Below are 23,630 nucleotides of genomic sequence, written 5' to 3' on the forward strand. Positions count from 1 at the left end.
CACCAGTAGCCGTGTGAAGGGATGATTCATCCCACCAGTAGACAGTGTGAATTATTTGAGACTGATCCAGACTGAGATACAGAATCCTGCAGCAAACGTCGTCAGATTTCCAATGGGACTAAACCCAGCATGCAGTTAAACTTCCAGTGTGCTGGTTGTGTTGGAGAATGCCAGAGAGTGGAGGCAGGGCTGTGCATACAGAGCCTGAGTCTGTCGGCAGGAGCTGCTGCCCTCATCAGCTGCAGTGAAGAGCAAAGAAATGCTTCAACCATGACAGCACCGAGCCTCAGGCCAGAGCCTTGTCAAAATACCAAATATTTTTAAGATGTATGGTTTATTTAGGATTCAGTAGCAGTGATTAAATTACTGGACCGACAATCAGTGGTCTAGACAAAACCAAGGAATGTGAGCAAAAATCCAAATCTGGACTACTGAGCACCCTGGCAAAGGAGGAGGCCACTCTATCCATCAGGTCTGTACTGACTCTATGTCAGCCTGCACTCAGCCCTACTCTCCTCCTCCATCCCCACATCCCACCACGTTTGCCCTCCCCAGCCGTTACCATGAACCTGTTCCCCTGACACAGTGCAGCAACACTTAGTGCGGAACACCACCTTGCCATCCACCCTTCTGCCCACACTCTCTCTCCTGTCCTCTGGTCTCCCCATGCTCCTTGGTAACTTCATCCAAACCCCTGATCATTTGTCTCCCTCCAATAAATCCCAAAGCCCCTTCTTCTTCCCTGCACAGAGAAAATACTCCCATTTCCCCAAGCCCCTGAAACCGGATCATTTGGCCCATCCAATCAAAGCCAGCTTACTAAGCCACCCCTTTCACCATGAATTTCCTTACTTCCTATTCTCCCCACACCAATTCCTCCCAGATTCTACCCTTCACCTACACAGAACAGTTCACAGGACCAATTAACCCACTGATCCACACATCTTTAAGATGTGGATGAAACCTGAGTACCTTGGAGAAACCCTCACAGTTACAATGAGAACGTGCAAACTCCACACAGGCAGCACCCAGAGAAAACCCATAGTTACAGTGAGAATGTGCAAACTCCACACAGGCAGCACCCAGGGGAAACCCAGGCAGTTACAGTGAGAATGGGCAAACTCCACACTGACAGCTCCTAGGCTAAAACTAAATAGTCACAGAAAGAACATGCAAACTCTACACAGACAGCATCTGGGGAATTGCATGCTGTTACAGTGAGAAAGTGCAAACTCCACACAGACAGCACTTGAGAACCCATGAATTTACAGGGAGAATGTGCCAACTCTATACAGGCAGAGCCTGGGTGAAACCCACACGGTCACAGTGGTACAAAACAACAGCCTGCTGGGAGAACTCACTGGGTTAAAGAGCATCAGTGGGAGAAAGGAATTAATGACATTTCACATTTAAACTCATTGCTCAGCCAGGGTTCCAGACTCCTGCCAGCCTTGTTGTTCAATGTAACAGAAACATGCTGTCCCTGAACTCTCCAAATCTCGCCTTTAAAATTTAACTCGGACAAGTGAGAGGCATGCATCCTATAGTTTAACCATGGCAGAACATACACCAAGGGGCCTGGGGAGTGCTGGGGAACAGAGAGTGAGGGTCACAGACCTGAAAGTGGCCACAAAGATGGATGGGGTGCACTGTCTTCATCAGTCAGGATACTCAGTAGAGGAACAGGGATGTCATGTTACAGATGTAGAAGATGTTGGTGAGGCCAGGAGAGATGAGAATGTTAAAAGGACAGGAGTATTTGGGTTGGAAATAAAACACAAAAGTCTGTGGACACAATGCTGGAGAAACGCAGCAGGTTAAAAATACAGAACCAACGATTCGGGCTTGAGCCCTTCATCAAGGTAGCGTTGGTTTATGTGTCTTTACCTCTGTTAGTTCTGCTGAGCTCAGCTTCTCCAGCGTTGTGTTTTTACTGGAGTGCTTGAGTTGTAAGAAGAGCGGGATGGGCTGGGTCTGTAGAGTGTAGGAGGCTGAGGGGGGCCTGATGGAGGTTTGTAAAATTGATAAGATGAATGGTCACAGCCTTTCTCCTGATAGGAGTAAGTTTAAAGAGAGGGGAAAGATTCACACAGAATCTGAGGGGCACCTTTTCCAAACAGTAGGAATGTGGAAGTTCTGCCAGAGGAAGTGGTAGAGACGTGGACAACTATGTCAACAAACATTTATACGGACGGATATGATCGAGAGGGATACTGGTGGATGCTGCCAGACAGGACCAGCTCAGGAAGACAAATTGGTGATATGTTCCCATGATGAAAAGGTCCAGGACTATCCCCCCTCTATCACTGTAACCACCTCCAGACCCCACACCCCTCCATCTCTGTAAACCCTCTCCGGTCCCCATACCCCCCACTGTCTCTGTAACCCCCTCCGGTGTCCTATACCCCTCCCTGTCTCTGTAACCCCCTCCGGTGTCCTATACCCCTCCCTGTCTCTGTAACCCTCTCCGGTCCCCACACCCCCCCACTGTCTCTGTAACCCCCTCTGGTCCCCTATACCCCTCTCCATCTCTGCAACTCCATCTAGTCCCTACACCCCTCGCCAACTCTGTTACTCCCACATCCTCCACTATCTCAACACTCCTCCAATTCCTGCTGTCCCTGGATTGCTATCACTTCTCCACTGACAGCCATTTCTCCAGCGGGGCCTTGAGTTCTGTGATTCCCTCCTCCTCCTCCTCCTTTCATTTTCTCCCTCCCCCCATTTCCCTCCCTCCTCTCACTCTCCTATCCCCAGCTTCAGACACTGCTTTAACCTTCAGTGAGTGGCTGAGCTTCCTGACTCTTGTCCGAGGCTCATCTGACTGACTGAGATATAGTTCCTCACCTGTGGACCTACAGGTGTCTGAAACATTGTCATAGAGACCATACCTCGTAAACCTCCTCATCTAGGATTCTGGTGCCGAACACCATGATCCCATTCGTATCCAGGATAGGATTGCCACTCCTGGGCAGTGCCTTGGTGAACTTCTTCTTGCAGTCTAGGATCAACGTCACATTCTTCTTCTGCACACTGAGGGCAAGTCGATGCCACCTGGGAAAACAAAGTCAGTTAACCCCTTCCCTTCGCAAGCAAGGTCAGAAACTCTTCCAACTGGAGCGCATTCTGGTCAGGGTGATTCCAGATGATTCCAGCTGGAGATAGAGGAGCACATGTGCGGCAGATTATGGAAAGACCTAAATCAACAGGGTCGTCCTCATGGGAGACTTTAATTTCCTCAACATTGCCTGTCATTTGCTTAGTTGCCAGAGACTTAGATGGGCCAGAATTTGTGAAGTGCATCCAGAATAGTCGGTTGAATCAGAGTGCATCAAGAAACCTCGGCGAAATGGAGTTAGACAAGTTACAACAGCATTGGGCAAGAGCTGGGCATGCAGGTTGGGAGCAATTTTTATTGGGAAAGTCCACATCCAATATGTGGGACTGATTTAAATATGAGCTGATCAGAATTCAATAGTGGCACGTACCAGTGGGGAAGATGAGAACAGCAGGGTGGAGGAACCTTGTATGGGAGAATTTGAACAAGGACAAAAAGGGATATATGTCTTCTTTGGCTTGGCTTCGCGGACGAAGATTTATGGAGGGGGTAAATGTCCACGTCAGCTGCAGGCTCGTTTGTGGCTGACAAGTCCGATGTGGGACAGGCAGACACGGTTGCAGCGATTGCAGGGGCAAATTGGTTGGTTGGGGTTGGGTGTTGGGTTTTTCCTCCTTTGCCTTTTGTCAGTGAGGTGGGCTCTGCGGTCTTCTTCAAAGGAGGTTGCTGCCCGCCGAACGTAAGGTTTTGGAAACTGACATCATTCAGGGTCCTTGAGGAGTATAGAAAAGGCAAAACTAAAACAGGGAATCGGAGGGTGGGGGGCACTAATAGGAACACAAATCTCCTTGGTGAGAAGGATTAAGGAAAATCCCAAGGCATTTTATGCTGAAATTTATAAACCAGGGAGCTAGGGAGCGGGAAGGAACACCAAAGGACAAAGCAGGGAGTTTATAGCTGAAGACAGAATGGGTGGGTGAGGTGTTAGACGAGTAGAGTGCATCAGTATTCACTGAAAAGGACATGAAGGAGAGTGAGAAGGTTGAATCAAGGAGGTGGTGTGGGTGTGCTGATGGATATTCAGGTCGACGTCCCCATGTCCTGATGGTATACATTTCGATTTATTGAGATATTGCTGAGGCTTTGACAAGAGTTCATAGTCTCCTGTAGCCACAGATGAGGTCCCAGAGGGTTGGAATAGGCAACCTTTGTTTAAGAAGGAGAATAATAAGAATCCACAAGTTATTGGCTGGTGACATCAGTGACAGGAAAGGATTCTTGGGGATAGAATTCATTTGAATTTTAAAAAGCATAAGCTTATTAGGGATGATCAATATGGGTTTGTGTGGGGAGGTCACATCTTATGAACTTGATTGAGTTTTTCAAGGAGGTGTTGAAGATGGTGGATGAGGGTGGGCAGTGTTGTCTACATGGACTTAGAAAGGCATTTGACAAGGTTCCACATAGTAGTCTGATCCAGAAGATTAAGCACATGGAATTAACAGTGAATCATTGGAATGAATTCAAAGCTAGCTTGGCCATAGAGGGTAAAGGTGGAGGGACTGAAGGTCCATGACCAGTGATTCTGCAGGGATCACAAACATGGAGCTTTATAGCAGGGACACAACTCATCCATGCTGACAAAGTTGCACACCAGAGCTGTCCCACCAGAGCTGTCCCACCAGAGCTGTCCCACCAGAGCTGTCCCACCAGAGCTGTCCCACCAGAGCTGTCCCACCAGAGCTGTCCCAACAGACCTGTCCCAACAGACCTGTCCCAACAGACCTGTCCCAACAGACCTGTCCCAACAGAGCTGTCCCAACAGACCTGTCCCAACAGAGCTGTCCCACCAGACCTGTCCCACCAGAGTTGTCCCACAAGACCTGTCCAACCAGACCTTCCCACCAGACCTGTCCCACTAGACCTGTCCCACCAGACCTGTCCCACCAGACCTGTCCCACCAGAGTTGTCCCACCAGAGTTGTCCCACCAGACCTGTCCCACCAGAGCTGTCCCACCAGACCTGTCCCACCAGACCTGTCCCACCAGACCTGTCCCACCAGACCTGTCCCACCAGACCTGTCCCACTTGCCCTTCTTCAGCCCATATCCCATTAATCTGTTCCCCTCCATGGACCTGTCTAAATGTCTTTTAATCCCTGTAATGTTACCCACCTTCACCACTTCCTCTGGAAACTCGTTCCATGTACCTACCACCCTCTGTGTGAAAAAGGTACCCAACCCTTCTTAATCTTTTCTCTCTCACCTTAACCCTGTGTTCTCTGGTTTTAATCTCCCCTACTGTAGGAAAAAGACTTAACATGCCCTAAATGATCCAATAAACCTCTGTAAAGTCCCCCCTCGGCTCATAATCTCCAGGGATAAAAGTGTCAACATATCCAGCCTCTCATCATAATTCAGTCCCCGAACATTGTGATTAATCTTTAGAGGAACCCTACTGTTACCACATTAGAGGAAGGATGTGAAGGCTTTGGGGGGAATGCAGAAGATATCACTAGGATGGTGTCTAGATTAGAAGGCCATGAGCCACAAGTAGAGGATCGACAAACAGATCCTCAAAGGATGGAAGGAGACCTGACAGAAGTTTATAAAATTATGGGAGGCATTGATTGTGCAGACAGAATGTTTCTCCCAGGGTAAGAAAGTGGTGTTTCGACAGGATGGAGGGAGATGGAGGTGGCAGGACCAGACAACATACCTAGTCGGGCACTATAGACGACACTTTGCAAATTCTAGTATTTCCTAATTTCAAAACGTGTCATCTTCCAGGAAATGTGGGGACGATACTCTGAATTACTATCTTATTAATCTAATAGACCAAACTTTGTAGATGCAGCTTTATGTAGCTTTAGTTCATTGATAAAACAGATAAACATTTTGCAAAATTTCGCATTAAGATTTTCATAACATTCAATAAACAAAGCATTTACTCTATTTAAAGATATAATAATATTCAACTTTACAGAGATATACAAGAAGAAATAAAACAAAATAAAATGAATTCAAAGAAAATTATCTCGAGCTTACGTCTCCTTCATAGTTCATCGAAGAATGAGATGCAAGCTCTTAGACTGCGTGGATATTATGACATATTAGATCATGGTCACCATGGTAACACTACAAACAATAGTAAGGACAAAATTAACTAAGAATCAAAAACACAAGGTTTTAACTTTTACAGGTACTGAAGGACTGCGCTGACCAATTGACAGAGGTCTTCACGGATATCTTCAACACCTCACTGCAGCAGCCCATCATTCCCGCAGGGTTCAAGACAGCCACCATCATCCTGGTACCCAGACAGCAACAATAACAGGCCTCAATGACTCTGCCCTGTGGCACTGACCTCCACCATTATCCAATGCTTCGAGTGTCTGGTGATGGAACACATCAAAGAACACCTCCCAGAGATGCTGGACCCATTTCAATTTGCCTAGAGAAGAAACTGTTCCACAGACTATGTCACTTCACTCCATCCTAGCCCTCTGGAGAATGACGCCTCATACACCAGGTTGTTGTTCATTGACCAGCCCAGAAGCTAGCCTCACTGGGACTCAACACCCCTCTCTGTAACTGGATCCTGGACTTGCTAATGGAAAGACCACAGAATATCTGGGTCGGTAGCAGAATATGGAGCATCGTCACGCTGAGCACTGGTACACCTCGGGCTGGGTGCTCAACCCACTCCTGTTCACACTACTGACCCACGACTGCATCGCCAGATCCAGCTCCAACAGTGAGATCCATTTTGTAGATGACACAACAGTCGTTGGTCTCATCAGCAACAACAATGAGTAGCTCTACAGAGTAAAGGTGGGAAACCTCGTGAAATGGTGCAAGTGTAACGACGTGAGTCTCAAGGTGGACAAGATGAAGGAAGAAGATGATCGTGGACTTCAGGAGGACCAGGAATGACCACCCTTCACTACACATCAACAACTCTGTCGTGGAAAGCACCAAGTTCCTTGGAGTTCACTTAACCAGTGACCTATCGTGGACACTCAACATCTCCCCACTGGTCAGGAAGGCACAACAGTGACTTCACTTCCTGAGGAGACTGAAGTGGGCAAGGCTATCGGCCTCCATTATGTCAACCTTCTACAGGGTCTCTATCAAGAGTGTCCTGGCCAGCTGCATCATAGTGTGGGTACAGTTGCTGCAGAGAAATGGATCGGAGGTCAATCCAAGGACCATAAGAATGGCAGAGAGGATCACTGGAGTCTCCCTACACCCCCCTATCCCCAACGACATGATCGACCAGGATCATTGTTTGAAGAAGGTATGCAAAATCATTGAGGTCCCTTTCCACCCTGCACACAGCATCTTCCAGCTGCTTCCATCGGGGAAGAGATACAGGAGGATCAGAGCCAGCACCACCAGGCTGAGGAGCAGCTTCTTCTCAGAAGCAGTGAGAATGCTGAACGACCAAAATAACTGATTGCACACACCCTCTGAGATTCTCACCTATATGAGACAATATTTACTTTATAGATAAAGTACTTGTCCTGCATGTGAATTGTTTGTGTGTGACTGTGTGTGTGTGAGAGACTGATGTCAGGTTGTGTATCTATGTGTTTTTGCACCAAGGACGGGAGAATGCTGTTTCATGGGGTTGTACTTGTACAATCAGATGATAATAAACTTGACATGACTTGGTTCATGTGCAGGCAGATGCGATTGGCTTACTTTAGCATCATGGTCAGCTCAGACATGGAGAATGTAAGGAGGTTAATTCCCAGCCAAGATGCAAGAAGAACTCCACTTATCCAGCCTTTCACCTTTCACCGTTCCATTCACATGCCAAACACTCCCTTCACTGCTGTCATAGTTAGACAGCACAGAACAGACTCATCTGCTTACTAAGTCCGTGCTCACCATTAACCACCCATTTACATTCATCTCATTCTATTCTCCCCACGTTCCCACTGACTATCCCCAGATTCTACCCCTCACCCACACTCTAGAGGTAATTAACCCACTGAGGATTGAGTTCAGGAGTAGAGAGATCATGCTGCAACTCTACAAATCTATAGTGAGACCCCACTTCGAGTGTTGTTCCGTTCTGATCACCTCATTATAGGAAGGATGTGGAAGCCTCGGAGAGGGGGCAGAGGAGATTTACCAGGATGTTGCCTGGATTGGACATCAAATCTTTGAGGCAAGGTTAGCAGAGCTGGGACTTTTCTCTTTGGAGTGTAGAAGGATGAGAGGAGACTTAATAGAGGTCGACAAGATTCCGAGAGGCATAGTTAGGATGGATGGCCAGTGCCTTTTTCCCAGGGCAGGAATAGCAAACACCAGAGGAAATATGTACAAAGTGAAGGGAGGGAAGTTTAGGGAAGACATCAGGGGTAGGTTTTTTTACCCAGAGAGGTGTGGGGGCCTGGAATGCCTTGTTGGGGATGATGGTGGAGGCTGGAACATTAGGGGCATTTAAGAGACTTTTAGACAGTCATATGGGTGGAAGAAAAATTGAGAATTATGTGGAAGAAGGGTTTAGTATTTTTAAGGAATATTTTGGATGGCACATTGAGGGCTGAAGGGTCTGTACTGCACTTTGGTGTTCTATGTTCAATGGCCAGCATGTCTGTGGGACATGAGAGGAAACCTGAGCCCCTGGGGAACCTAGGCAGGGTTGTGTGTGGAGGAGCCTGGTGTATTGCTGGTGATCACGTGGCCTCCCTGCCTGAAACTCATTCGGATGGTTCACCACCTGTCAGTACATGGGGTACTTTATGTTCCACCCAAAGTTACAAAGTTATAACCAAAGTTGCAATTTATAGGTGGAATGTCAGTTAAGATTGGGCTCAGACCACTGGTCAGTGCACACCTTGCCATCTGCTGGTTCAAATCACTCACCGTCCTTATTGGCCAGAGCCCTGTATTTAGCAATAGCACAGAGGGCGTTCACTCTCTCTGCTTGTGGTGATAACCCCAGACACTGCTCCATGCCAGGTCACTACTGTAGACGTTGCTTGGAAGGGTCGCAGGTCAGGTGCACACTGCACTGAAGCCGAGCAGTAGTATTGCTGTAGCTCTCAACTGATCAGGGGTCCGAGAGTGTGCAAATATCCCACACTTGTTGGCAGAATCACAAACGGCAATGAGGAAGCGTACAGGAGGGGGATAGATCAGCTCGTTCAATGGTGGAACAATAGCAGCCTTACACTCAACATCAACAAAACCAAGATCATTGTGGACTTCAGGAGGAAGTCAGGGGAACATGTCCCAGTCCTCAATGTGGGCTCAGTCATGGAGAAGGACAAGAACATCAAATTCCTGGGTGTCAACATCTCCAAGGATCTGTCCTGGAGCTTCCATGTCGATGAAATCATGAAGAAGGTTCGCCAGTGGCTATACATGAAGTGTCTGAGGTGGTCCAACATGTCACTTCTACAGGTGTACCGCAGAGAGCATTCTGGCTGATTACATCACTGTATGGTATGGAGGTGCCAAATCTCAGGACAAGAATAAACTCCAGAGGGTTGTTAACTCAGCCTGTGACATCACAGGCACCAGCCTTCACTCCATCAAGGACATCGACATGAGGCAGTGTCTTAAAAAAGCAGCTTCTATACTCAAAGACCCCACCCCCCAGTCCATGCCCTCTTCACTCCGCTACCATTGGGAAAAGGTACAGGAGCCTAAAGACAAGCACCCAGCGGCACAAGGACAGCTTCTTCCCCTCCACCATCAGATTCCGGAACAGACAATGAACCAAAGACTCTGCCTTACTTTTCGTCCACCATTATTGTCATTAATATTTTTATAGTAATGTCATAAGATGGTTATAATATGAATGTGTACATAATGAATGTCACCGCAAAAAAATGAATTTCATGACTTTTTTGTGAGAATAAATCCTGATTCTGATTCCCTGTGGGTACAGTGGAACCAGATCCACCTCCTCTCATTCAGGGGTCCAGGAGGACATATATAACCCCTGCTTATAAGGTGTGAATGTCTGCATCACCTGTGTGAAGTAATAATTGTGTACTATGTAATGTTTTTTCCCCCATTTGTTTCCCATTACAATTTTTTCCCACAATCCCTTTTAAATTGTGTGTGTATATTCCCTCATTCCCTTATAAACTGTGTTCCTGTTCACACACTCCCTTATAAACTGTGTGCCTATGTTCCCACACTCCCTTATAAACTGTGTGCCTGTTCCCACACTCCCTTATAAACTGTGTGCCTATGTTCCCACACTCCCTTATAAACTGTGTGCCTATGTTCCCACACTCCCTTATAAACTGTGTGCCTATGTTGCCACACTCCCTTATAAACTGTGTGCCTGTTCCCACACTCCCTTATAAACTGTGTGCCTAAGTTCCCACACTCCCTTATAAACTGTGTGCCTATGTTCCCACACTCCCTTATAAACTGTGTGCCTGTTCCCATACTCCCTTATAAACTGTGTGCCTATGTTCCCACACTCCCTTATAAACTGTGTGCCTATGTTCCCACACTCCCTTATAAACTGTGTGCCTATGTTCCCACACTCCCTTATAAACTGTGTGCCTATGTTCCCACACTCCCTTATAAACTGTGTGCCTATGTTCCCACACTCCCTTATAAACTGTGTGCCTATGTTCCCACACTCCCTTATAAACTGTGTGCCTATGTTCCCACACTCCCTTATAAACTGTGTGCCTAAGTTCCCACACTCCCTTATAAACTGTGTGCCTATGTTCCCATACTCCCTTATAAACTGTGTGCCTATGTTCCCACACTCCCTTATAAACTGTGTGCCTATGTTCCCACACTCCCTTATAAACTGTGTGCCTATGTTCCCACACTCCCTTATAAACTGTGTGCCTATGTTCCCACACTCCCTTATAAACTGTGTTCCTATGTTCCCACACTCCCTTATAAACTGTGTTCCTATGTTCCCACACTCCCTTATAAACTGTGTGCCTATGTTCCCACACTCCCTTATAAACTGTGTTCCTATGTTCCCACACCCCCTTTTAAATTATTTCTCTTATCAATTGTTGTGTTAATAAAGTTATGTTTGTTTGCAAATCCTTGTCTCCAGACTCGTCCCTTTTAATTTCCGAAACTTTCTCAACAAAACTGGTGGTTACAGGGAAAACATGTAAACTCTGCACTGACACTTCCAGAGGTGGGGATCGAACCCAGGACCCTTGGGTTGTCAGGCAATGGTACTACCTACTGCACCAGTGTGTTTCCCTCCAGTGCATGCAAACTGCTGCTGAACCTGCTTCCCCTGCTCCAGATCCCAGCACATGACCACTGATGCACTCCCTCTCTCCCCTCTGGCGGTCCTACCAACCCACGTCACTCTGCCCTATTGACCACATCGCTGATCACTGTGAACCCCTCCCTTAAATCTCCCTATGTTTCCCTGCAGGCAGTGTCTGTCCAAAGCGGAGGACCTTCATGTTCAGGACTCATGAACTGAGCCCAAATTCTGCCCCCACTCACTTGTTGTCCGACAGGTTGATGGTTCCAAAAAGTGGGTAGTCCTCTGGAGCTGGTCGGCCATGTTGGTCTTCATAGAGAAAGATAGGGGATCGTCCAATCTCCAGACCCAGCTGCTGCACTCCTTGTCCATTGTAGATGGACAGCAGGAAGGCCTGAGTTTTTCGCTTGGGTTTCAAAGTGACAAGGATGGAGAAATCCTGGGGAAACGATCCGTCTGTGGGAGAAACAGAGTGAACAGCTCAGAACCTCTAGGCCAGCGGGGCCACTGTCCCATCTCCAGTGGGAGTGGTGGACCACGACCACCGCTCAGTAAGGTCCCACGAGCAGCAGTTAACAGTCTCAGGGGAGCGAGGTAACTGTCCAGCCAGAGGATATGTGTCACCCAGACTTAAAGTACTCCTTCCAGAGTGACTCCCCCCCTTCAGTAATGCCTCTTCCTCCACTTTCCATACCCCATCCAATTGGTCTCCTTTCCTATTCGACAAATCACATCCCCAAAGAACTCCTGCAGATTAAATAAAACATCAAAATGGATGGAATGGTATGATATGGACTATGTGCAGACAACATTGCATCCCAACCCTTGTATTCCATGCCCTAATCCATGGAGGCAATCACCTCACATCTACTGATTCACCCAGTTTTACAGGACGATGGACAGTCACCCCATGCTCTCTCCTTTCCCTGTAAAAGTTTTACCCCTGTTTCACTTCATTACTGTAACTCCCTGCTTGTGTCAGGATGAAGTTCCATCTGCCAATGCTCAACCCAACTATCCAATTAATCTAGATTCTGCTGCAGGAAGCAGGGGTGCTTGTTGAAGAGCAGACGCCTGAAACATTGGTCACCCTTTGCTTCTAATGGATGCTTCTTCCTCCATCATGAATGTGTATTGAATTCTGTTATCACCTTGAACAACCTACTGCACCATCAACTGCCTTGACATCCCAGATCTGTATGACTCCTTCTTGAAAGTCAGCAAACACATCTTCTCCCACCCCCTCCACTGGCAGAGCATTCCAGTACTCTGCCCCCCGCCAGTGCATACCAGTACCCACCCCCTCCACTGGCAGAGCATTCCAGTACTCCACCCCCGCCAGTGCATACCAGTACCCACCCCCTCCACTGGCAGAACATTCCAGTACTCCACATCCCCCCCCCGCCAGTGCATACCAGTACCCAGCCCCTCCACTGGCAGAGCATTTCAGTACTCCTCCCCCCGCCAGTGCATACCAGTACCCACCCCTCCACTGGCAGAGCATTCCAGTACTCCGCCCCGCCAGTGCATACCAGAACCCACCCCTCCACTGGCAGAGCATTTCAGTACTCCCCTGCCAGTGCATACCAGTACCCACCCCTCCACTGGCAGAGCATTCCAGTACTCCACTCCTGCCAGTGCATACCCGTGCTCACCCCTCCACTGGCAGAGCATTCCAGTACTCCGCCCCCGTCAGTGCATACCAGTACCCACCCCCTCCACTGGCAGAGCATTCCAGTACTCCCCCGCCAGTGCATACCAGTACCCACCCCTCCACTGGCAGAGCATTCCAGTACTCCGCCCCGCCAGTGCATACCAGAACCCACCCCTCCACTGGCAGAGCATTTCAGTACTCCCCTGCCAGTGCATACCAGTACCCACCCCTCCACTGGCAGAGCATTCCAGTACTCCACTCCTGCCAGTGCATACCCGTGCTCACCCCTCCACTGGCAGAGCATTCCAGTACTCCGCCCCCGTCAGTGCATACCAGTACCCACCCCCTCCACTGGCAGAGCATTCCAGTACTCCCCCGCCAGTGCATACCAGTACCCACCCCCTCCACTGGCAGAGCATTCCAGTACTCCACCCCCGCCAGTGCATACCAGTACCCAGCCCCTCCACTGGCAGAGCATTCCAATACTCCGCACTCCGCCAGTGCATACCAGTACCAACCCCCTCCACTGGCAGAGCATTTCAGTACTCCTCCCCCCGCCAGTGCATACCAGTACCCACCCCCTCCACTGGCAGAGCATTCCAGTACTCCGCCCCGCCAGTGCATACCAGAACCCACCCCCTCCACTGGCAGAGCATTTCAGTACTCCCCTGCCAGTGCATACCAGTACCCACCCCTCCACTGGCAGAGCATTCCAGTACTCCACTCCTGCCAGTGCATACCCGTGCTCACCCCCTCCACTGGCAGAGCATTCCAGTACTCCGCCCCCATCAGTGCATACCAGTATCCACCCCCTCCACTGGCAGAGCATTCCAGTACTCCCCCGCCAGTGCATACCAGTACCCACCCCTCCACTGGCAGAGCATTCCAGTACTCCGCCCCGCCAGTGCATACCAGAACCCACCCCCTCCACTGGCAGAGCATTTCAGTACTCCCCTGCCAGTGCATACCAGTACCCACCCCTCCACTGGCAGAGCATTCCAGTACTCCACTCCTGCCAGTGCATACCCGTGCTCACCCCTCCACTGGCAGAGCATTCCAGTACTCCGCCCCCGTCAGTGCATACCAGTACCCACCCCCTCCACTGGCAGAGCATTCCAGTACTCCCCCGCCAGTGCATACCAGTACCCACCCCCTCCACTGGTAGAGCATTCCAGTACTCCCCCGCCAGTGCATACCAGTACCCACCCCTCCACTGGCAGAGCATTCCAGTACTCCCCCGCCAATGCATACCAGCACCCACCCACACCACTCCCAGTGCATTCACGTAACCATTACTCCACCCCCCACCAGTGCATTCCAGTATCCACCCACCTTCAACGGCAATGCATTCAAGGCACCCACCTCTACTGGCAGTGCATTCCCAGTACCACTCCTCCACTGGCAGCACATTCCACTACCCAACTCCTCTGATGGCAGTGCATTCCTACACCTACCACCTCCAATGGCAGTGCATTCCTGGCTCCCACACCTTCTCCTGGCAGTGCACTCCCATTGTAGGTGGACAACATCTACACCACCAGTGCATTCCCAGTACCCACCCCTCCACTGCCAGTGCATTGTAGGTGGACAGCATCTACACCACCAGTGCATTCCCAGTACCCACCCCTCCACTGCCAGTGCATTGTAGGTGGACAGCATCTACCACCACCAGTGCATTCCCAGTACCCACCCCTCCACTGCCAGTGCATTGTAGGTGGACAGCATCTACCACCACCAGTGCATTCCCAGTACCCACCCCTCCACTGCCAGTGCATTGTAGGTGGACAGCATCTACCACCACCAGTGCATTCCCAGTACCCACCCCTCCACTGCCAGTGCATTGTAGGTGGACAGCATCTACCACCACCAGTGCATTCCCAGTACCCACCCCTCCACTGCCAGTGCATTGTAGGTGGACAGCATCTACCACCACCAGTGCATTCCCAGTACCCACCCCTCCACTGCCAGTGCATACATTACACGCAGTATCCTCATGGTCAGAAAAAGCTCTGACTCTGTAAATCTCCTGTAAACACTCCCCGTCTCAACTGACACCAGCAGTCAATCATACCTGCAAAAAAAAACTCTGACTGTCTCTCCTAATAAGGCCCCTGATAATGTTGTAAATGGCTATCAGGTCTTTCTGAAGCCTTCAAATCAAAGTTTGTCCAATCCCTCTTTACAGCTAAATCTCTCTCATCAACGGTGACCACGGTTGGAGGACTGTGGGATGTCCTTGTCACCCAGTATAGGATCGGTGACCATGTTTGGAGAACTGTGAGACGTCCTGGTCACCCAGTGTAAGATCGGTGACCACGGTTGGAGGACTGTGGGACGTCCTGGTTACCCAGTGTAAGATCGGTGACCATGGTTGGAGAACTGTGGGATGTCCTGGTCACCCAGTGTAGGATCGGTGACCATGATTGGAGAACTGTGGAACATTCTGTATTCACTGTAGGATCGGTAACCATGGTTGGAGTACTGTGGGACGTCCTGGTCATCCAGCGAGGGATTGGTGACCTCAGTTGGAGTACCGTGGGGCATCCTGGTCACCCATTGTAGGATAGGTGACCATGGTTGGAGTACTGTGGGACGTCCTGGTCACCCAGTGTAGGATCAGTAACCACGGTTGGAGTACAATGGGACATCCTGGTCATCCAGTATAGGATCGGTGACCACGGTTAGAGTATCGTGGGTCATCCTGGTTGCCCAGTGTTGATCGGTGACCATGGTTGGAGTACTCTAGGATGTCCTGGTCACCCTCCATCACACACCCCTCCTATGTGTCAACTCCATTTCCACTTTCTTCTGCCTTGGAAAAGCAGCCATATACGCCAAGATACATTGCTCCCCGGCCATTTGCTCTTGATCCCCTCCTTTCAGAAAGGAGATCCTTGAGTGTGAAATTGCATACCACCAGATCCAAGGACAGTTTCTTTCCTGCCACTATCAGACTCCTGAGTGAACATCACATGACTGACATTCAGTTGCTTTTTCTCTATTCCAACTGATCTCCCTCTCAATCTGCACTCTATTCTGAGCAGGTACTGCCACATTATATCTGGCTTCGCTTGATGGGCTGCTCGCAAACAAAACTTTATTGCTGTTTCTCAGTACAGGGGACAATAAACTAGAACTTGAGAACTACACACAGAACTCACAGCCTATCCAAAGTTCTATACAGTTGCAACACCACCTTCTTACTCGAGTTCTCAAAACCCGACTCATGAAGACAGCCACGTCGCATACCTGCCTCACCACCCTGCCTACTTGCATGGCTCTTTCAGATATATCGCAGGAGGCAAGAGAGTAGATTGCCAGGGGCTTGATGAGCATTCTTGCACCGTGACATGTAACAGGTGAGAGTTATGCTCTGTGTTTTCCATCCCATCATGCCTGGGGACCCTTCACATTGACACTTTTCAAAAGACAGCACCAGCTCTGATCACAAATACCCCAACACATCTCATTCCTCACACTCCTCTGTGTGCCTCTCCTTGGTGAAGTTCGATGCAGAGTACTCATTTCATACTTTTCCCACTACCTCTGGTTCCAGACACAAGTTATACCCAGTGTCAGACTGATGAAGCCATACATGTCGTGAGACCGGCTGAGCTCCTCCAGCATTTCGATGTGTTTTTACTCCAATCACAGTGTCTGCAGACTTTCGTATTTCATTTATCACCTGACTCCATCACCAACACCTCAACTCAATAGATGACCCTGATCCCAACCCCTGACCCCTAACTCCATAGCCGTCTATCCCCTACCCTGCCCCCCAAACTTAGAATGGCCACTCTCTCCCCAGGACCCTTACTCACCAGGGTACAGCTGGCTGGTGGGGGCGCTGAGCTGTGCTCGTTTGTTGATATGGTAGGCCACATCTGGTCCAGGGGTGTTCCGTCGGTTCTTGCAGAAGCCAGCTGTTTGTACAACTCCTTCTGGAGAATTCTGAAACTCTAAAGCTCGGAGAACATCAACAGGGCCTGCTGAGGAGAGAAGGAAGAGTGAGGTCAGCCAGTGAGTGAGCAGCACAGAATCAAATCCAGGCAGGGAATACAGGGGCAGATGGGGGGGGGGGGAGGGGGTTCCCAGAGGAACAAGGGGGGGGGGAGACTGGGACAGATGGGAGTCCCAGAAGGACTCGGTGGGTAGAAGGTGATCCTAAAGGATGTAGGAGAGGGTGTTCTGGAGGAACATAGGGACACAGGTGGGGAGATGGGGAAGATGGGGGTCCTGGAGGGACATAGGGGGAAGATGGGTGTCCTGGGGGGAGACAGGGACACAGGGGGAGAGGGGTCCTAGAGGAACATGGGGGGAGATGGGGGTCCTCGTGGGACACAAGAATATGGGGGAGAGGATATCCTGAAGGGATACGGGGTAGAAGGGGGATCCCAGAGGGACATGGAGGGGGGGGAAGATGGGAGTCCCTGAGGGACACAGGAAAAGACAGGGACACAAGGAGAGAGGGGGTCCTGGAGGGACATGGGAGGGAGGCAGGATATAGGGGGACATGGAGGGAGATAGGGATGTGGAGGAGACAGGGTGCAAGGGAGATGGGGACACGGGTGGAGACGGGGACATGTGGAGGAGACAGGGATGTGGGAGGAGACAGACTAAGGGAGAGATGGAGATACGGGGTGAGAGAGGGTCACGGAGGGAGACAGGGATCAAGGAGGAGATGGAGACATGAAGGGAGATGGAGACATGGGGGGAGATGGGGATGCGGAGGAGACAAGGATGTGAGGGAAGACAGGGACCAAGGGGAAGATGAGAATGCGGTGGGAGATGGGGTCTCGAGGGGGAGTTGGGGACACAGGGGCAGCTTGAGGAGATGGTGTTGCGGGGGGAAGATGGGGAGACAGGGAGTGGCAGGGGAGATGGGATCCAAGGGAGATGTGGGACCAACTGGGAGACAGGGATCCCACAGGTCCACTCACCTCCCTTCTCTATCTCACCTCGCCACCTGATAATTATGGCCACTTGTCTCAACTCTCCACCTCTCCCCTGGACTGTCACGATCACCTTAGCGATGCCCTCATGATTTTATGGACCTCAGTGGGTAGAACACACCAGTGTTGTGCAGTTCACCTCCTTTCCTGTTGGAGCTGGCATCAGAGGGGGAGCACTTCCAACACAAACAACTTGACACCACACCCTGTAATCTCACCAATCATCTCCCAGACCAGTCCCCACACTGTGATTTGGGGACTATTTATAATTGCAATGTTTAATCCATGAAACAGATGATCTAAAGATCAGGACTCAGCCAAGAACTTACAAGATTAAGGACAGTCATTTAAAACTGAACTGTGTGGGAACTTTTGGAGGGGAAACTCTGGAGTACTCTACCCTGGAGATTTGTGGAGACAGGATCACTGGGGGGGTTAAAAAGGAAGGATGTGGAGACTGGATCACTGGGGATTTAGAGCTGAGGGGTGTGGAGACTGGATCACTGGGGGTTTAAAGAGGAGGGGTGTGGAGACTGGATCACTGGGGATAATAAAGAGGAAGGGTGTGGAGACTGGATCACTGGGGGTTTAAAGAGGAGGGGTGTGGAGACTGGATCACTGGGGGATTTAAAGAGGAGGGGTGTACAGACTGGATCATTGGGGATTTAAAGAGGAGAGGTGTGGGGATTGGATCACGGGGATTTAAAGAGAGGTGTGGAGACTGGATCACTGGGGGATTTAAAGAGGAGGGAGATAAATGTTTGAAAGATCGAAGGTTTGAGAGAGATGGGGAACTGAAGAGGAGATGAGGACTGGGTCAGATCAGCTGTGAGGATTCAATTGACTGCCCCCCCACCCCATTCTTGTTTTCCTGTGATAAGTGGATCTCCAGTGAGGATGGCAATTGGAGGCAAATGCAAGAGTTGGCATTGGATTCCTATCGGGGATAGTGAGTAATTCTCAATCACAGAACAATTACGGAACAAAAGGGGGCTCTTCTACCTATGCAGGCTCCCAGCGAGAGCATCTCTTTTTCTCACTGCCAAAACCCCTCTATGGCCTTCTAATCTTAAACACACTCCATATTATTCAGATTCACTCTTGAAGGCCGCCATGGAAGTTGCATGTACCACAGCAGTGTTCCAGGTTCCAACCACTCACTAGCCGCTTTCAGGTGCTCGGACTCAGATAATGTGCTGGCAGACGCAGCTGGGGGAGTGCATTTGGGACGTTCATGTGGCCACGGAGAAGACGCCTTTCTGTCACCTGAACATGCCGACTGAAGAAGGCTCGTGTGGACTGCGGCTGTAGTCCCACTGCTGCTTTCAGGTGCAAAGGAGGATTCACTGAGCTGGAGAATATACCTACAGGAGGGGGGTTAGGTAAGTACACTTCCTGGCTGGGTTCTCCACTTTCATGTGACCACCCGACAGCCATATTGAGGTAGAATAGGTGGCTTTACAGTCGCGTAAAAAAAGCAGAAAAAATTCTTCCTCATGTTTCTCAATTCTAGTTACAATCCCTTTCTTCCACCACAACTCACACCCCCTCCCATTCCCGGAACAACCGTTCACCACAACTCACACCCCTCCCATTCCCAGAACAACCATTCACCACCAACTCACACCCTCTCCCATTCCCAGAACAAATGTTCACCACAACTCACACCCCCTCCCATTCCCAGAACAACTGTTCACCACAACTCACACCCTCTCCCATTCCCGGAACAACCGTTCAACACAACTCACACCCCCTCCCATTCCCGGAACAACCGTTCACCACAACTCACACCCCTCCCATTCCCAGAACAACCATTCACCACCAACTCACACCCTCTCCCATTCCCGGAACAACCGTTCACCACAACTCACACCCCCTCCCATTCCCGGAACAACCGTTCAACACAACTCACACCCCCTCCCATTCCCGGAACAACCGTTCACCACAACTCACACCCCTCCCATTCCCAGAACAACCATTCACCACCAACTCACACCCTCTCCCATTCCCGGAACAACCGTTCACCACAACTCACACCCCTCCCATTCCCAGAACAACCATTCACCACCAACTCACACCCTCTCCCATTCCCGGAACAACCGTTCACCACAACTCACACCCCTCCCATTCCCAGAACAACCATTCACCACCAACTCACACCCTCTCCCATTCCCAGAACAACCGTTCAACACAACTCACACCCCCTCCCATTCCCGGAACAACCGTTCAACACAACTCACACCCCCTCCCATTCCCGGAACAACCGTTCAACACAACTCACACCCCCTTCCATTCCCGGAACAACTGTTCACCACAACTCACACCCTCTCCCATTCCCAGAACAATTGTTCACAACAACTCACACCCTCTCCCATTCCCGAAACAACCGTTCACCACAATTCACACCCTCTCCCATTCCCGGAACAACCGTTCAACACAACTCACACCCCCTCCCATTCCCAGAACAGCTATTCACCACAATTCACACCCTCTCCCATTCCCAGAACAACCGTTCACCACAACTCACACCCCCTCCCATTCCCGGAACAACCGTTCACCACAATTCACACCCTCTCCCATTCCCAGAACAACCATTCACCACCAACTCACACCCTCTCCCATTCCCGGAACAACCGTTCACCACAACTCACACCCCTCCCATTCCCAGAACAACCATTCACCACCAACTCACACCCTCTCCCATTCCCAGAACAACCGTTCAACACAACTCACACCCCCTCCCATTCCCGGAACAACCGTTCAACACAACTCACACCCCCTTCCATTCCCGGAACAACTGTTCACCACAACTCACACCCTCTCCCATTCCCAGAACAATTGTTCACAACAACTCACACCCTCTCCCATTCCCGGAACAACCGTTCACCACAATTCACACCCTCTCCCATTCCCAGAACAACCGTTCACCACAACTCACACCCCCTCCCATTCCCAGAACAATTGTTCACAACAACTCACACCCTCTCCCATTCCCAGAACAACCGTTCACCACAATTCACACCCTCTCCCATTCCCAGAACAACCGTTCACCACAATTCACACCCTCTCCCATTCCCAGAACAGCTATTCACCACAATTCACACCCTCTCCCATTCCCAGAACAGCTATTCACCACAATTCACACCCTCTCCCATTCCCAGAACAACCGTTCACCACAATTCACACCCTCTCCCATTCCCAGAACAACCATTCATCACAATTCACACCCTCTCCCATTCCCAGAACAAGCATTCACCACAACTCACACTCCTTCCCATCCCAGAAACAACCATTCACCATATCTCACACTCTTCCAGTCCCAGAGATAACCACCCACCATAACATTCCTCTGCAGTCCCCACACAACTCACACCCCTCATTACAGAAACAACCCCTTACCACTTCTCTCAGCTGAGAACCATGACTTTGTAATATGACAAGGCAGTTACATGCCATGGGTCAAGGTCAAATGTTGAGGGTCAGAGACAACACTAGTCAATTTGTCACAGTCTCAGGTGAAGGTCATGGTCAAGGATTAAGTTCAATGGTCACCCATCAAGGTGAAAGGTCATGAATAAAGTTTGCATGTCACTGTTGAGGACGAGTCAAGTTTGCGAGTCACAAGGCCATGACTGGAGTTGGGCATCACACTCAATGGTCAAGGGTCATGGTCAGAGGTCACTGGTTATGGTCAAGGATCAGGAGTCATGATCGGGGGTCAGGGTAAGGGATCACACTTGAGGGCTGTGCAAAGTTCTGTGCAGTTTATATGAGTCTGAATCCTGAGGTTGTTGCATTCCTGCCATCCCAGTGTTTTGCTGAAGTCATTTCCCCAGACAGACTGACTGTCATTTGAGAGGTTGTGAAACCGGCAACCTGAGTGAAGTGTCTGCTACAATTGGATGAGATGAAGGGCTCCTCCAGATCGCCAACGGAAATCCGAGTGAACTGCCCACCTCTCAGACCTCATCACTGACTGCCTGCATCCTTGGATGGATACTTGAAAGGGTGAGTTCACCATCAATACCCAGCTAATACCAATGGGAAATGTGGGGCCAGCTCCACCTAATCCACACATCAACGAGCTGCTTCTCTTTGTTCTCAAGACCAAGCAGGATTGCAGAATGTAAGCTACTTCTCTGAAGCATGATGCCTGCCTGTCACCACATTTACCCACATGAAAATCAAGGCGAGATTGGCCTTTCCCAGCCCCAGGAATGGACTGCCCAGGTAGAGCCTCTGGCACACAGTTCCAAAGACCCTAGTTGGATCCTGTAACCCGGCGCTGTCTGTGTGGAATTTGCACATTCTCCCTGTGACTGTGTGGGTCTCCGGTTCCCTCCCACATCCCACAGATGTGAGGTCAGTGGATTAATTCCCTCCAGTGTGTGGGTGAGGGGAAGAATCTGGTGGGATGGGGGTTGAAAGGAATGGGAAGAGAATGGAATGGGATGAATGTAGGGTTGGTGCATATAGTTGATTGATGGCCGGCTGAGGGGCCATGTGACGTGATAACACAAAAACACAGAGTCAGATGTTGGTGGATGTTGGATGAGAAAATGCAATAGGTTCGGGACACTGGGGACATTTCAGACTTCCTCAAACTTTGCCTTGAGATTAGATTTCCAGCAGAAGGAAAAATGGACTCAGAACGTTCATATTCACATGGGCTGGTCTCGGTGGAAAGTAAATTCACAGGCAGTCCAGGGGAGATTCTCCAAGCTATTCCCTGGGATGAGAGGGAGATCTGATCCACACAGGTGGTCTGTACTTTACAAAGTTAAAAAGAATCTTATTGCAACATATTAAATCTCAAGAAGACATAATTGGGGAGATATGGAGATGGGTCCATCAGTGGGACAGTCACAAACGAAGGACATAGTTACCAAGATGAGGTGGTGGTCATTTAAAACTGAGATGCATAGGAACTTCTTCTCACAGAGGGAGGTGAATTTCCTCAATCCTAGAGGTCATGGAGACTGGATCAGTGAGAATTTTAAGAGTAGGGGTGTGGGGACTAGATCACTGGGGATTTAAAGAGGAAGGGTGTGGGGACAGGATCAGTGTAGATATAAAGAGGAGGGGTGTGGAGACTGGATCACTGGGGATTAAAAGAGGAGGGGTGTGGGGACTGGATCACAAGAAAGTTTTGATAGATCAATGAACTTTGGGCAATGGTAAACTGACACAGGAGGAGAAGACATTGACATGACTACTCTTGGTGTGCAGTGTGTAGTTCTGGTGGCTACACAATAGCTTCAGCTGGAAGAAGTGCAGGAAAGATTCACAGGGATATTTTGATAGCTTGTTCTGCAGGTTTAGAGTTGTAATGAGAGACTGGAAATGATGGGATTGTTGTCCTGGACAAAAGGAGGTTGAGTGGTGATCTGTGGTTATTAAGGGATTACTTCAGATGCTATGTGAATGGGAAAAAAAAAGGTTGTGAACCACTGGATATGGGCCAAATGTGGAGTGGCGTGGTTAACGTAATGCTGTTATAGCACCAGCGATCAGAACCGGGGTTCGAATCCCGCGCTGTCTGTAAGGAGTTTGTACGATGTCCTGAGTCTACATGGGTTTTCCCCGTGGGATCCAGTTTCTTCCTACCGTTAAAAAACGTACAGGGGTGTAGGTTTATTGGGTGTAATTGGGCCGCATGGACTTGTGGGCTAAAAGGGCCTGTTACTGTGCTGTATGTTTTAATTTAAATGTCTGCAAGAGGAGATGAGGCTGAGCAGATC

The 23,630-nt window shown here is 49.8% G+C and overlaps 1 protein-coding gene across 4 annotated transcripts in view; it reads right to left on the reverse strand.

Moving 5' to 3' along the window:
* The window catches only part of col11a1a (collagen, type XI, alpha 1a), a 376,434-nt gene that overhangs the window by 330,383 nt on the left and 22,421 nt on the right, over nucleotides 1-23,630 (reverse strand). For all 4 annotated transcript variants that reach the window (XM_069939457.1, XM_069939458.1, XM_069939456.1 and 1 more), the window contains exons 2-4: nucleotides 16,759-16,926; nucleotides 11,526-11,739; nucleotides 2,892-3,054 (exon numbers count right to left, since the gene is read on the reverse strand). In XM_069939457.1, the coding sequence (XP_069795558.1) occupies nucleotides 2,892-3,054; nucleotides 11,526-11,739; nucleotides 16,759-16,926 (545 nt within the window). The remainder of the gene's footprint in view (nucleotides 1-2,891; nucleotides 3,055-11,525; nucleotides 11,740-16,758; nucleotides 16,927-23,630) is intronic.

Source organism: Narcine bancroftii, chromosome 5 (assembly GCF_036971445.1).
Source record: "Narcine bancroftii isolate sNarBan1 chromosome 5, sNarBan1.hap1, whole genome shotgun sequence".
Lineage (NCBI taxonomy): Eukaryota > Metazoa > Chordata > Chondrichthyes > Torpediniformes > Narcinidae > Narcine > Narcine bancroftii.